We start from the raw sequence: 14440 nt of genomic DNA on the forward strand, positions 1-14440 counted from the left end.
AAAGTGAGACATGTAAGTTTTAAGAGGATCCTTGCTTAGAATGAAAGGGAGAGAATTTTCGACCACTTCATCTACCACATCAATGAGAAAACAATCATCCTCTTCGGAAGGATGTTGAGTTACATGGAAAATGTGGAGTTTGACTTACATATTTCCAAAGGCGATATCCATCACCCCGGTTCGGTAATTTATTGAAGCATTAGCCGTAGCTAAGAAAGGCCTATCGAGGATCAGGGGAATATGTTTCTTTGGATCATGGATTGGTTCCCTGTCAAGAACCACAAAGTCTACCGGGAAGTAGAATTTGTCCACTTTGATTATGACATCTTCAAGAATGCCTCGTGGGTGCTTGACCAATCTGTCGGCAAGCTGCAAGACCACGGTGGTTGGCTTTAGATCTCCAAACCCAAGTTGTAAATAAACTGAATATGGAATCAAGTTCACACTAGCTCCTAAGTCAAGGAGGGCCCTCTCTATCTTGTTGTCGCCAATGACACATGAGATTGTTAGGGCACCCGGATCCTTATACTTTGGAGGAGTGCTGTGCTAGATTATCACACTTACTTGTTCAGTTAGCCTTACCTTCTTCGGTAAATGACTTTTGAAAGTGCGCTTTTGAGTGCACAAATCCTTTAGAAATTTGGCATATAGAGGAATTTGCTTGATAGCATCCAAGAGAGGTAGGTTGATCTTTACTTACTTAAAGACCTCCCACATGTCCTGAATTTTACAACTTTTGTTCCCAAAATGTGTCGACTCTTGGAGACGTTGAGGAAACGGAGCCTTGGGCTCATAAGAAGTCTCCACATTTGGGGTCACAAGCTTGGAATTTTCAGTGCTAGACTTTGGATTTTTAGGAGTGAAATTTGGATTAGATGAGCTAGAATTTGGATTTTTAGGAGGAAGAACTTGTTCTTCTTTTCCTCCATCAACCTTGTTGTCCACAATTCGACCACTCCTAGGGTGGTGATTACTTAGACTTATTCATGAGTAGGCCCACTCAGAGGAGGGGCTTCATCAATCACATGCATCCTTCTAGGATTCTCAAATGGTTGAGCGAGAAGTTTTCCCTTATCTCTTTGAAGAAGTTAGTTCATTGAATTAGCTATTTATCCCACTTGATTCTCAAGTTTAGCTATTGACTAAGTATGGGAATGAACCATTTGGAAAGTGGGCTGCAATGATGTCAATAGTTGCTTGTTAGATTCTAACATTTGCTTGTTAAGAGATTCCATCATTTGCTTATTTGCAGCGAGAATTTCATCAGTTGGAAACACAGGAAATGGAGTAGAGACATTTGGATTATAAGGTGGGCGGTAACTCGAAGAGGCCTGAAATTGCCTATTTGGAAATTGAGAAGAGGGCTGATTTTGATGCCCTTGATTTTGAAACGTCGAATTTTGTAGGGCGGGTTGCCTCCACGAAAAATTTGGATGATCTTTCCATCCCGGATTATAGGTATTGGAGTAAGGATTATTTCCGGACCTGGAAAACATAGCATTTGCTTGCTCTTGATTGTTACTAGGAAATTGCTCCGGTGTGGGGCAATCTTTCGAGAGATGGAAAGGGCTAGTGCATGATGCACACACCACACTTGCTGAATTTTGAGACAAAGAAGGAGAGAGATGTGGTGCCATTAATTGAAAGAATTTGTGAGCTATGGCATCCACTTGAGAAGATTCTTCCCTCAGTGTCTTTGGTTGACATAGATTGGCATTTGCTTGCTCTTGATTGTTACTAGGAAATTGCTCCGGTGTGGGACAATCTTCCGAGAGATGGAAAGGGCTAGTGCATGATGCACACACCACACTTGCTGAATTTTGAGACAAGGAAGGAGAGAGATGTGGTACCATTAATTGATAGAATTTGTGAGCTATGGCATCCACTTGAGAAAATTCTTCCCTCAGTGTCTTTGGTTGACATAGATTGGTGTTCTTTGCATTGGTTGAGGTTGGAGCACTACAAGAATTATTTTGCAATGAATTTTCACTCAAATTCTCGAGTAAGGTCCAAGCCTCATCCGTATTCTTTAACATGAACATCCCTCCATATGATGAGTCAACCATGAGTCTATGTGGGTCAGTTGAACCAGCATAGAAAGCTTGCACCAATTGCCATTTTGGAATTAGATGGTGCGGACATTTCCTAAGGAGGTCTTGAAGTCTTTCCCAAGTCTTATAGAGTTGTTTCCCATCGATTTGTGCAAAACTAAGAATAAAACGCCTCACTCACAGGATAATATTTTTTTAAGAATTCTTGTTGCAATTGAGCCCATGTAGTGATAGAATTTGAAGCAAGGGAGTTCAACCAATATTTTGCCCTATCTTTTAGGGCGAATGGGAAGAGATGCAAATGGAGAGCATTTTTAGGGAAGCCCCTCAGCTTGATGGTAGAACAGATTTCAAGGAACTCATCAAGATGCTTATAGGGGTCTTCATTTTTAAAGCCATGAAAGGATGGAAGCATATAAATTGTGCTAGATTTGATTTCATATTGGGTTGCCTCGATGTTTGGCATTACTATGCAAGAAGGAGAGGCATAAGTTGTAGGGATGAAATGGTCTCTAAGAGTCACAGGTACAACATTTGGAATTTCAGCCCTATCATTATTAATTTCCGCATTCCCGACATTTTCTTCATTACCGGCCATTGTATTAAATTCAAGTTCAATTCCTCTTATGTTTGCAGATTCCCTAAGGTTTCTTCTAAGAGTCCTTTCAAGCGAATTTATATCAATGGGAGATTCAAGAATTGGTAAAGATAATGACCTACGGCCAAACATCAATAACACACTTCACAACAAGTATAATACTTCTTCACCATAACATTCACATACAATGTTCCATTTCTCCTCAATTATCAACAAGATAGAAAATAAATGGCCACGATAAGGACTGATACTTTGTAAGACAGTAAAACAGGAATAGCCTCGACAAGGGCTCCACAAGTTAAATATCTCTAATTTAACCACATGCATGATATTCACAATTTTAAAACTAGAACTTCGAAAAACTTACCTGAAGTCCTCTGGACTTGTGATATTTTCAGTTTTCCCTCGGCAAGCCTTGAGTCCCTAGAATCTCACAAGAAAACTTAGAACACAATGTCACCCAAAACCAACAAGAAAATATTCACAAGACAGAATATTCACAATCAAACCAAAGTTGGCAACAACGCTAAAAATTGATGGTTGTCAACGATCTTAATAATAATTAACCCTTTTGCAATAACACAAATCATTATAAAATAGGGCTATTGTACGGGTAAGTCGAACCACAGAGATTGGTAGTTTATGGCAATCAAGGTCTTTAAAATCACTTAGTTCGATGAAGGGGGTGAAGAGTTTTTGTTTGGTTTGTCACTAGGTGACTTGGAATTAAAAATGCATAAAACAATAAATTGAATGAGATTAAAAGGAGTGAAACTTAGGTAGAGAGGACTAGGAAAGTGAATCCACTACCTACCATATAAACATGCTATAATATGATTTACTTGGGGAAACAACATATATAAGTGGCCGTGATATGTAGCAACACATGGTTGCTACATTATCTTTAAGAAATTCATGAAATCAAGAGGCAAGAATAACCTATCAAAGGTTTACATGCTTGAACTACCTAAACTAAGGTGTAGCCTTAGACATGCTCACTAAGCTAGAGATTATCAAGCCTTCAATCAAATGATACAAGCACATTAAGTTAAAAATCAAGAATAGATCATCAAAGGAAGGACCTAAGCCATGGACTATCAAGTTTCTCAAACACCATGCCATTAAAACCATTCCACAATCTCATTTTCATTGTCACCATGAAAATGTAAGCCATACAACCATGAGAACATACAATTTAAGATAAGATAATAGATTCAACATGATCATTTATATAAATTTAGGTTCATTACATCAATATGAGTGCTCTAGATTGTAAAACTACCACATATATACATCATTCCCCAAAATAAAATCAAAACTAGAGCATGTTTACAAAGAAGGGCTTCATCACCTCCCTAAAAAGGGAGTTTGTTACCCATGGATGCAAAGGAGGAGCTGGTTGAAGTGAACTCACCCTCCATTTTTGCACCTAAGACCAGCTCCAACCCAAAACCTCTCTAGAACAATATTTCTCTCTCTAAAAATATCCTACAATGTGAGATATGAAAAATACAATGTATCAAGCCTCTAAATAATTAACCAAAGCCTTCCAACCACTCTATTTTCGTGGCTCAAAACTCCTAGAAGATTGCAGAACCACACATTGGGTCAAAGGGGACACCTTGAGCAAAATCATAGAGTGGGTGGCCAGCTTTCTACAGATTGGCGGGCGCCCGCGCTTTGTCATTGAGGTGTGCTGCGATACACGGCGAGGGCCCGCGAGGCACGGCGGGGCCCCGCCCTTCTGCTATGCTACTGCCTCATTTGGCGGGCGCCCGCAAGGGGTTGGCGAGTGCCCACAATGCTCCTGAGCTCTTCACCATTTTGCTTTATGAATTGAACTTAACTCGGCCCGATGACGCGAGCTTCCTCCTTAGCATTTTTTGTAGAGAAAACCATGAGTTCAATCGGACACTGACTTGGGCAAAATGAAGGTTCCCGGCAACAGCATGCTTTGATTCTTCACAAACTCAACAAAACTTCACTTTTAGCCATCTTTGGGGAAACAACCTGAAAGTAAACAAAAACATGCAAATGAAGCTAATATGTACAATATGATCAACTAATGGATTTAACTAATGCAAATACGGGCGCTTGAATATGCAATATTAGGCGTTTATCAGAAGGCACAATTGATAACACACAGCTCTTCTTCGTTGCCGTCTCAACATCACTCCTCAACACCCCACAAGAAGGAGTAGAAGAAGAAGGAGCAGTAAGAGAACTCCGAGGGTGAAAAACAGAGGACATACCTGGGTCGTTAATAGAAGGAGTGCGAGTCCACTTCTGTTTATCTTTTCTAGACCATCTATTACCATGGCGATGCCTATGAGAGTCCCGAGATGAAAATCTAGAGAATCTTCCCTTCGGCAGTGCAATGACGGGAAAAGAAGCTTCTGATGTATCAACACAGCACTGATTATGACGAAAAATCTTCTCATTTATGCTTACACCAGCCTCGTCTGCTCTGAGTTTCATCCATCTCCTCTTCTCTAGCGAAGTCTATGAGCTATTTGCAGAAGAGTTGTGAAGAAGACGACACTATTGATGTTCAGTATTGTTGGGTTTTGTAATAATAGATGGGTTGGGCTTAGTGTTTAGAAAAGAAACGGAAATCAGGTTATTAGGACCCCAAGTAACCTTTCTTTTTAAATTTGTAAACTCTTGTGGCCCATTACGCAACTTATCTAAAAAATCATTGTGGCTGGGCTTGGGTAAAGTCTGTGGGCTGGGCTTGTCATTCAGGAAGGAGATGGATAAGTGGTTGCTGGCCCTATGTAACAGTCCTCTTAAAATCCTTAGTAGCCTATGGCCCATGACGTACTAACAGCCCATTATCCATAGGCTTAGCACACCCAGAACTCAAATCAGGCCCAGACTTAGGTCCATCAGACACCATTGCTTGAGAGGCACCTGCGATGCCACGTACCCATCCACGTGGTTGGTATCCATTAAGGCGATCATAATGAAGATTTAAAGGGCGCTGATTAAGGGCGTTATGCATACATTTTGTGGGTCTGTGTTCCCCACTCGCAACCGGGGCGTTAACAAACACTCATCTATCCTTGGGGGCTGAGATGGATTTGCAGTTGCCGGCGACGTCCACTATTGTTTGTTTCAATAGACATGAGGTGGGAACCCTCACCAACACCATAATAGGACTTCGGAAGGATACAAGGTGAATTTTCCTCCATCAAGTTGAACTTAAAGGCCACTTGTTGGTCTTCAACGAAGACAAACTCTGGCACCGCACCTCTGATAAAAACATAAAGAAGAACTCTCTCACCTCTCGCCAAATCATCCGCCTCCACACCTCTTAATCCACCACATAAGTCTCCTATGGCTTCGAATAGCCTCTGGCACCAGAGATAAAAAGGTAAGCTGTACATCATCACCCTTCTTGTCCTTTCTCAGTCTTTCACTGCTGAACATCCCACTGCAAAATATCAAATATCGATGTATAAAATAGCGTCTCCCCATCTCTTCTTCCCTATATCCAGAACCCTTCGTGCCTCTACCTCCGATGGTAGCCTGAATAGAAAGAGGCCGTCAGGTAGGGATGAAACCATCACCCCATACGATACCTTCCAAGACTTCGTCGCCTATGCCTCAATCCCCTCAATACACCCCACATCTCGATCAAAATGGCCAACCAAACAAGATTTTAGAACAGATTCTCGTTCCGTTATGCTTTAGTGATCAACCCTAAAAACCATGTCTTTGCCGATTGTATAACTTTTGATCTCTCCGTGGAGATTGAGGCGTGGAAGAGTCACCACATTGAGATATGACCGTAGCATACCACGAATCCCTACCAAAGAAACCAAAGATGACAATAGAAAAAGAAGAAGAATCAACAGATGCCGGAGTAAAAGACTCCGACATCAGAGAGGGTAGAGAGAATAGAGAGAAAAGTCAGCATGAAAAAATTTCTTTATATCACTCAATAATTTTATGTACATGAAAGCACAAATTTGTTTGCAAACATAAGTTAAAGAGAAAGAGATGTAGGTTTGCAGACTTTTGTTGTATTCTTTGTCGAGAATAAATAATCAGCATTCCTTATTTTACAAATTTGTTAGCAACAATTTAAGAGTAGCTTTAAGATTAATCTTAATTTAAGAGTAGCTTTAATCCAACTTGTGGTATGTTTGTGGTTGTATTAGTTTTTTATCTCCATTTCCATTCATGGGACAAAATTAGGTTCAAGCATACATCTCTGCTCCAAATCTGGTTTTGGAACCTTCCAAAAGCCTAGTTGTTAGCTTGTTACCTATAGGCATCAAATTAGATCTATACAATATGGGTGTATGCTATTGACTCTCAACTGTTTTGATAATTTATCAGTTGATGATAGACAATATTGTTGTGAAGACTTGTTACTGCCACTGAAATGCTTTTAAGACCTCCTTGCTCTCCAATTACCTGCCATTTTCTGGCATTTGATGGTTAAAATTATATATCAATCCCAAAGCTTGAAAGCAAAAAGGTTGATCTTTAAATTACAAGTGATGGTTCATGGCAAATGAAGTTATGGTTGTCCCATTCCAAGTGGAAAACAATGTCTATTCATAGCTATGTATATGTATATTGCTTCGTGGAATTTAGAATCAAAATTTTTTCTTTGCATGTTAGAATACATTATCTGAGGCTAAAATCTTGTTCGAAGAACCTTGTCCTTCACTGTCCTTAATTGTTTAATTTAGTAACTGTTGTCATCATCATCATTATCATCATCCTTGCCTTTACCATACGAGGAATGAGGTCGGTAACATAAATATATATATATATATATATATATATATATATATATATATATATATCCTGAGAACCATAACAGTCCCATCTCTGATCAATATTTTGGAGTCACGGAGTTGTCATACTCCGTCATCGAACGTGTGAATGAATCCATATATACATGCATACATATAATGATATATATATATATATATATTTATTTATTTATTTATTTATATAATAGATATAATTATGTATAGAGAGAGTATGAAGAGAGAGACAAAAGGGGTCATCTACGCATGACACTGACAGCTGGATGTATGGGCCATAAACCTTATCGGCGTCGAAATGGTTGGCGCACAGTCTTTGATCCGCATTCAAGCAGTCAAACGGATCGATGACAGTGAAGACCTACAATGTGAGCTCGTAAAAGTCGATTGTGGAGTCGAAGCTTTTGTTCATAACGGAGATTAACACTGATTACTTGGACGGGTTGATGAGGATATTCACTTCGACGTCCGGTAGCAATGACAGTGAACCAGGTGTGGCAAGTGGGGGATTTTGAGATGAATGGTATGCCAGATAAGTATGAGTTTCAACCAGCGAATCTCTCTCACCTAGTTCGGAGAGGATGGGTTTGCCAGTGGGTGGTGGTTAAGGCGTGGCGATGGTTGGGGTGGTGGTAGTTCATGACGGTGGTGGTTCACCGGAATGTCTTGCCAGACAGGAAGGGTTTGTTGGTGGGTGGTGGTCAAGGCGTGGCAGTGGTGGATGGTGGGTGGTGGCGGCCGTTCATGAAGGGTTTTGGGGCTCTAACAGTATTTCGAGAGAGAGAGATAATTGTTAGGACCTTAGGTGAAAGGTAATTTGTACGCAAATGTATAGGTGCTTGTCAAGTTATAAGTTATCAAATACGAAACTACAACTACTTTTAAATATAGGCTCCAAGAGTGGTCAAAAATCAAAATTTCCCTTTTTTAATTTTTTTATAAAGCCAAACACTCTGTTCCACATAAGATAGTTGACCTAATATATGTCTTACAGAATTTTCCTTTTAGCTTATTCGGTATCTTTTATGCCATGAGACACCACTAGCCTGTCTCTATTCTGTTTTTATCTAATCCTACTAGTTATATCATTTTTCATCTCCCCATTATTTTGTATTATTGATCCTAAATACGTAAAATTGTTTGAGGGGTAATTCATTGATTTTGAATTGTCATTCTCCAAGACACACTATTAAATTCACATTTTTTTCCCTGAATGAGTTTGATTTTATTCATACAAAAATAAAGTACATGATAATATCCAAAAAAGGCTAAGGCAGACAACAAACAAACTAGGGCATACCCTATTACAAAAAAACAAAATCCTTTCCTGCCTCTCCAGTTAGAATAATGAATGTAGATCAGCCACACACAGGCCTTTGGCTTTGACCAGCCTTAATAACAAGCTTTAACAACACTCTGATGAGGTGACCTTCTAGGGATCAAAATCCTTTCCTGCCTCTCCAGTTAGATGCACGTTATGAAAATGTTGTAATGTGGGGTTGAACATCATAACATTTTTATAAAGTATATTACTAACTAGACAGGACATGACACTGTTTTGCAGGAAAGGATTTTACTCTGACCTTCAAGTACCTCCATGCAATCTATTGTTTCTCTCAGTCCAAAGACTCCAAAGATAGTTGAAAAAGAAGCATTTAGAGAGTTTAGACTTCATATTATATGTGGAATACAAAGTCTTAAACCAACTAATTACTTGCTCCAGACTATGATGCTGCAGTAAACCAACCCAGTGACAAATATTAGTAGACCAGTACCAAAATATCCTAGCTGATGCACAAGACCAGAATAGGTGATCCTTGCAATCCTCGCCTCTATAGCAGTTACGACATATGGGAGCCAAAACCATCCCTCTCTCCCTCCTCAAGTTGCTAAGAGATGGATAAACGTTCTGCAATTTTAACATAACAACAGTAGAAACTCTAGGTCTGCACCTGCTCCGAGCAAGGTCATAACAAACAACATTCTCCCTGAATTCTACACTGATTCCATGTTTCGAAACAATTATGTCATTATCTTCATGCTAGATAAAATTCTGAAGGTGCTGAAGAATTGAAATTATGCATGATAAGCCTAGGCTCATTCACAGGACTTCCTCTCCCTATATATGTTTCATTTATTTGTTGTACACAAAGCGCGTGCACACACATATTTAATTATTTATTCATGTCTGCACCAAAATGTTGTACATATTTTCATTAAAAAAATGTACCTATTTTTATTTCCTCTCTCACTAGTTATTTTCTCTTCAATTGTTCTAATTCTCACTTATTTTGTAGATTGAACTCTAAATCAAATTGAAGTTGAGCACTCTGAATGATGTTGAGCTGCAATTACACTAAAGCTTGAGAATATTACTTGAATGAGAAACATGTGTGTACCAGGGGAGTCCTTATTCCTGGGGATCTTTGTTTCAATATATATATATATATATATATATATATATTTTCTCTCTTAAATTTATTTGGAACTTATTCACAGTATAAATTCTCAGCAATTTTTGTGTCTTTTTTTTTTTCAAACCAATTTAAGTTTTCATTCTTATGGGTAAAGAATCCCACGTGCAACACAAGTGCACCTTTACTAGTGTGTGTGTATATTTGTTGACCTATTGGGTTTGTTAAAGCAATATTCCATAATCCACCATCGTAAACATGTCTTCCCTGGGTTCTACATGGACCTAACAATTATCAGAAAAATGTTTTTCTTTTCTTAAATATTATTGGAAAAATGTTATTTTAATTCAGTTTGGACGGTACGTATTGCTCTAAAATAGTTTTACTTAACAGTTAATCAATTTGGAATAATTTGACCTAAATAAAAATGGTTACTGATTATTGTTTTTTAAAAGAATAGTTCTTTATATTGCGACTTCATGACACGTCAGAGTCCTCAATACAAGCTTTATTAGAAATATATATAATAAAAAATTGACTCATATTTAAATATTTTACAGAAATCCACATGCACTTAGCACAGTAGACGTGCGCGTGCACACACAAAAAACATTTTGGGTCTTTATGAAAATTAGGAAATCCAATATGGGAAAGTAATATAATAATAATAATAATAATAATATTATTATTATTATTATTATTATATAAATAAAATACACTAACAGGCCATACCAAACCTTTGGTTAACTTGATTCAGCTCAAATTTCTGTTCATCTTGTTGCAGTGAAAATACACTAATACTTACTCAAGCACATCTATATATATATATATATATATATATATATATATTCTATAGAAAACTTAATATAGTATAACATTATTATTATTATTTTTATGACGCCGGAACCCTAGTAATTATCCGTCCTTTAAACTTCTGGCTACTCGCACTGTGCCCACTAGTAATTATCTGTCAACTTCTGGCTACTCTCACTATGCCCACTAGTATTTATTTGTCCTTTAAACTCCTGGCTACTCAGCCTGATCCCACAGTGCGAGTAGCATTTTAAGTCTAGGTATATAATGAAAATAGATGGGTTTGAACCTGAGACATGACGCGGTCCAATTTGTTACCTTACCAACTCTACCAAGCTTCAGGGTGTATAACTCATTACTTGTTATAATAAAACTATTCATTACTTGTTATATTTAAACTAAACTAATACAGATGCAAGTATCTTACTCATGTACAAATATATATATATATATATATATCTTATATAATTTATATTTTCATATATTTTCTAATTGTTTATAATTCTATAAAAAAAAATAATAATAATAAATAAATAAAATAAAATAAAAATAGACAAAACAGTTTCAGACCTAAAATGCCTTAGGGTAATAATTGTCACATGAAAAGAAGTAAAATAAGGGTTGATGATTCTGCAAGACAGCAAATTGAAAATAAAATTCCATAATTTACAAAACATTCCTAAATAAATTCTATATATTATAAAATTCAACAGGGTACCAACAATTTTTAGATTGTAATAATTGTCACGTCAAATGAAACAAAATATATTAGAAAATCCAAAGTTATAAAGTAATTACAATCATACTATATATTAATTGCTCTCATGTTCTATTTCCACTGTATCTTTTTCATTTTCTTTTGAAGTAAGATTCAACCAAACTTACTCCAATTGTTTCAGCCCCAAAGACTGTTACTTTTCCTCCAAAAGGTTTCGTGGTACTGAGGAGATCTTAGGGAGTCCTGTCAACTACCTCATTGGTGCTTCATCCCAAATAATGACACTTGCTTTACGCATTAACTCTACTATTGAACTTTGCTTTGAAATGTTGCAAACTACGGACTTGATCTTAGCCAAAAGGCCGAGAAAGTAAGGTTAGCCAAAAGGCCAAGAAAATAGTACTACACTTGATCTTAGTTTGATCTTAGCCAAAAAGCCGAGAAAGTAGTACTATATTTGATCTTAGCCAAAAGACCAAGAAAGGTTAAGCAAAAGGCCGACCCAAAAAAAATTAATATTACACTTGATCTTAGTCAAAAGGCCAAGAAAGGTTAGCCAAAAGGACGAGAAAGGTATAATTATTATTTTTTTAGATCTATAGTTTTATAAGAGGCTTCCATGTAATTATTTATAACTTAAAACCGATGTGGGACAAGAAAAATGAATTTTATTGCGTACACTTTGATTTGGAGGGTGCACCAAAACTTGGTAGTAGTGCAATACCAAGGAGATGCTAGTATCACTAAAGTAGCAAGTTGCTCTAGTTGATCGGACCCAAAAAAAATTAGTACTACATTTGATCTTAGCCAAAAAGCCGATAAAGGTTAACCAAAAGGCCGAGAAATGTGTGATTAATATTTCTTTAGAACTATATATAATTTGAAATATATTTCATGTTAGAGTTTTAATAAATATTTTATTTGAATTTTATTAGGTAATAATTTTAGAGTTTCTATAATTTGAAATATATTGATAATTTATAATTTGAATTAAACTCTTTAAATAAATTTTTAAGAATTTTATTAGATAATTTGTAATTTGAATTAAACTCTTTAAATAATTTTTAGGTAATTTTTTTTTATAAAAACTTTTTTTATATATTAAAAAAGTTTAGTACTACACTTGATTTTAGCCAGAAGGCCAAGAAAGGTTAGCCAAAAGGTCGAGAAAGGTTAAATTTAGTACTACACTTGATCTTAGCCAAAATGCCGAGAAAGGTTAGCCAAAAGGCCGAGAAAGGTGTGACTAATATTTCTTTAGGTGTATAGTTTTATAAAAGGCTTTCATGTAATTCTTAATAACTCAAAACCAATGTGGGACAAGAAAAATGAATTTTATTAAGTACACTTTGATTTGGAGGGTGCATGAAAACTTGGTAGTAGTGCAACACCCAGTAAATGCTAAGATCACTAAAGTAGTAAGCTACTCTAGTTGACCGGACCAAAAAAAATTTAGTACTACATTTGATCTTAACCAAAAGGCCGAGAAAGGTGTGATTAATATTTATTTAGGTCTATTGTTTTATAAGAGATTTCTATGTAATCCTTTATAACTCAAAACCAATGTGAAATAAGAAAAATAAATTTTATTAGGTAATTTGTAATTTGAATTAAAATTTTTAAATTAATTTTTATAAATTTTATTAGGTAATTTGTAATTTGAATTAAACTCTTTAAATAAATTTTAGATATTTTTTTTATATTAATAAATAAATATTGAAATACTAAGGTCGAGAAAATAGTACTACACTTAATCTTAGCCAAAAGGTCGAACCAAAAAAAATTAGTACTTCACTTGATCTTAGCCAAAAGGCCGAGAAAGGTTAGCCAAAAGGCCGAGAAAGTAGTATTACACTTGATCTTAGCCTGATCTTAGCCAAAAGGCCGAGAAATGTTAGTCAAAAGGCCGAGAAAGTAGTACTACACGTGATTTTAGCCAAAAGACCAACAAAGGTTAGCCAAAAGGCTGACCTAAAAAAATTTAGTACTACACTTAATCTTAGCCAAAAAGCTGAGAAAGGTGTGATTATTATTTCTTTAGATCTATAGTTTTATACCATGTAATCCTTTTTACTTAAAACCAATGCGGGATAAGAAAAATGAATTTTATTAGGTAATTTGTAATTTGCATTAAACTCTTTAAATAATTTTTTGTTTATAAAAACTCTTTTTTTTATATTGATAAATAAATACTAAAATACTAGGACAAGAAAAATGAATTTTATTAGGTAATTTTAATTTGAATTAAACTCTTTAAATTAATTTTTATGAATTTTATTATGTAATTTGTAATTTGAATTAGACTCTTTAAATAATTTTAAAGGTTAACCAAAGGGCCGAGAAAGTAAGACTATACTTGATCTTAGCCAAAAGGCCGAGAAAGGTTAGCCAGAAGGCCGAGAAATGTGTTATTATTATTTCTTTAGGTCATAATTTTATAAGAAGATTCCATTTAATCCTTTATAACTCAAAACCGATGTGGGACAAAAAAAAAAATTGAATTTTATTAGGTAATTTGTAATTTAAATTAAACTCTTTTAATTGATTTTTATGCTGTTTAAATTAATATTTATGAATTTTATTAGGTAATTTGAAATATATTTCGTGTTAGGGTTTTAATAAATTTTATTTGAATTTTATTAGGTAACAAAATTTTATATTTTATTTGAATTTTATTAGGTAATAATTTTTAGCGTTTCTATAATTTGAAATATATTTCGTGGTAGAGTTTTAATAAATATTTTATTTGAATTTTATTAGGTAATAATTTTTAGAGTTTCTATAATTTGTGTTAGAGTTAAAATATATTTTGTGTTAGGGTTTAATAGAAACTCTTTTAAAATCTCTTTTTATATCAATTAATAAATATTTTTTTATATTAATAATTCTTGTCTAATTCGATTTTCTTTTATTAAAAAATGCATAATAAATAAGTAATTTATGCTAGAGTTTTATAGAAACTTTTCAAAAGGCGAAGAAAGTAGTACTACATTTGATCTTAGCCAAAAAGACTAAGAAAGGTTAGCCAACAAGCCGACCCAAAAAAATTTAGTACTACA

General features: G+C 35.4%; 1 protein-coding gene and 2 pseudogenes across 2 annotated transcripts in view; 1 reads left to right on the top strand and 2 right to left on the bottom strand.

Annotated features, from left to right (window-relative positions):
• Nucleotides 1-10107, top strand: part of LOC132287316 (mediator of RNA polymerase II transcription subunit 15a) — a 36063-nt gene extending 25956 nt beyond the window's left edge. For both annotated transcript variants that reach the window (XM_059789773.1, XM_059789774.1), the window contains exon 5: nt 9734-10107. In XM_059789773.1, coding sequence (XP_059645756.1) covers nt 9734-9738 — 5 coding nt within the window. In that variant the 3' untranslated portion in view covers nt 9739-10107. The remainder of the gene's footprint in view (nt 1-9733) is intronic.
• A 1963-nt stretch (nt 10108-12070) lies between these two features.
• Nucleotides 12071-12208, bottom strand: LOC132297647 (U2 spliceosomal RNA; annotated as a pseudogene).
• A 529-nt stretch (nt 12209-12737) lies between these two features.
• Nucleotides 12738-12876, bottom strand: LOC132297648 (U2 spliceosomal RNA; annotated as a pseudogene).
• Nucleotides 12877-14440: the final 1564 nt, after the last annotated feature.

The sequence above is a fragment of the Cornus florida genome, unplaced genomic scaffold (assembly GCF_030987335.1).
Source record: "Cornus florida cultivar Cherokee Brave unplaced genomic scaffold, ASM3098733v1 CherokeeBrave_3.0.0_Hap2_Chr02, whole genome shotgun sequence".
In the NCBI taxonomy this organism is placed as follows: Eukaryota; Viridiplantae; Streptophyta; class Magnoliopsida; order Cornales; family Cornaceae; genus Cornus; species Cornus florida.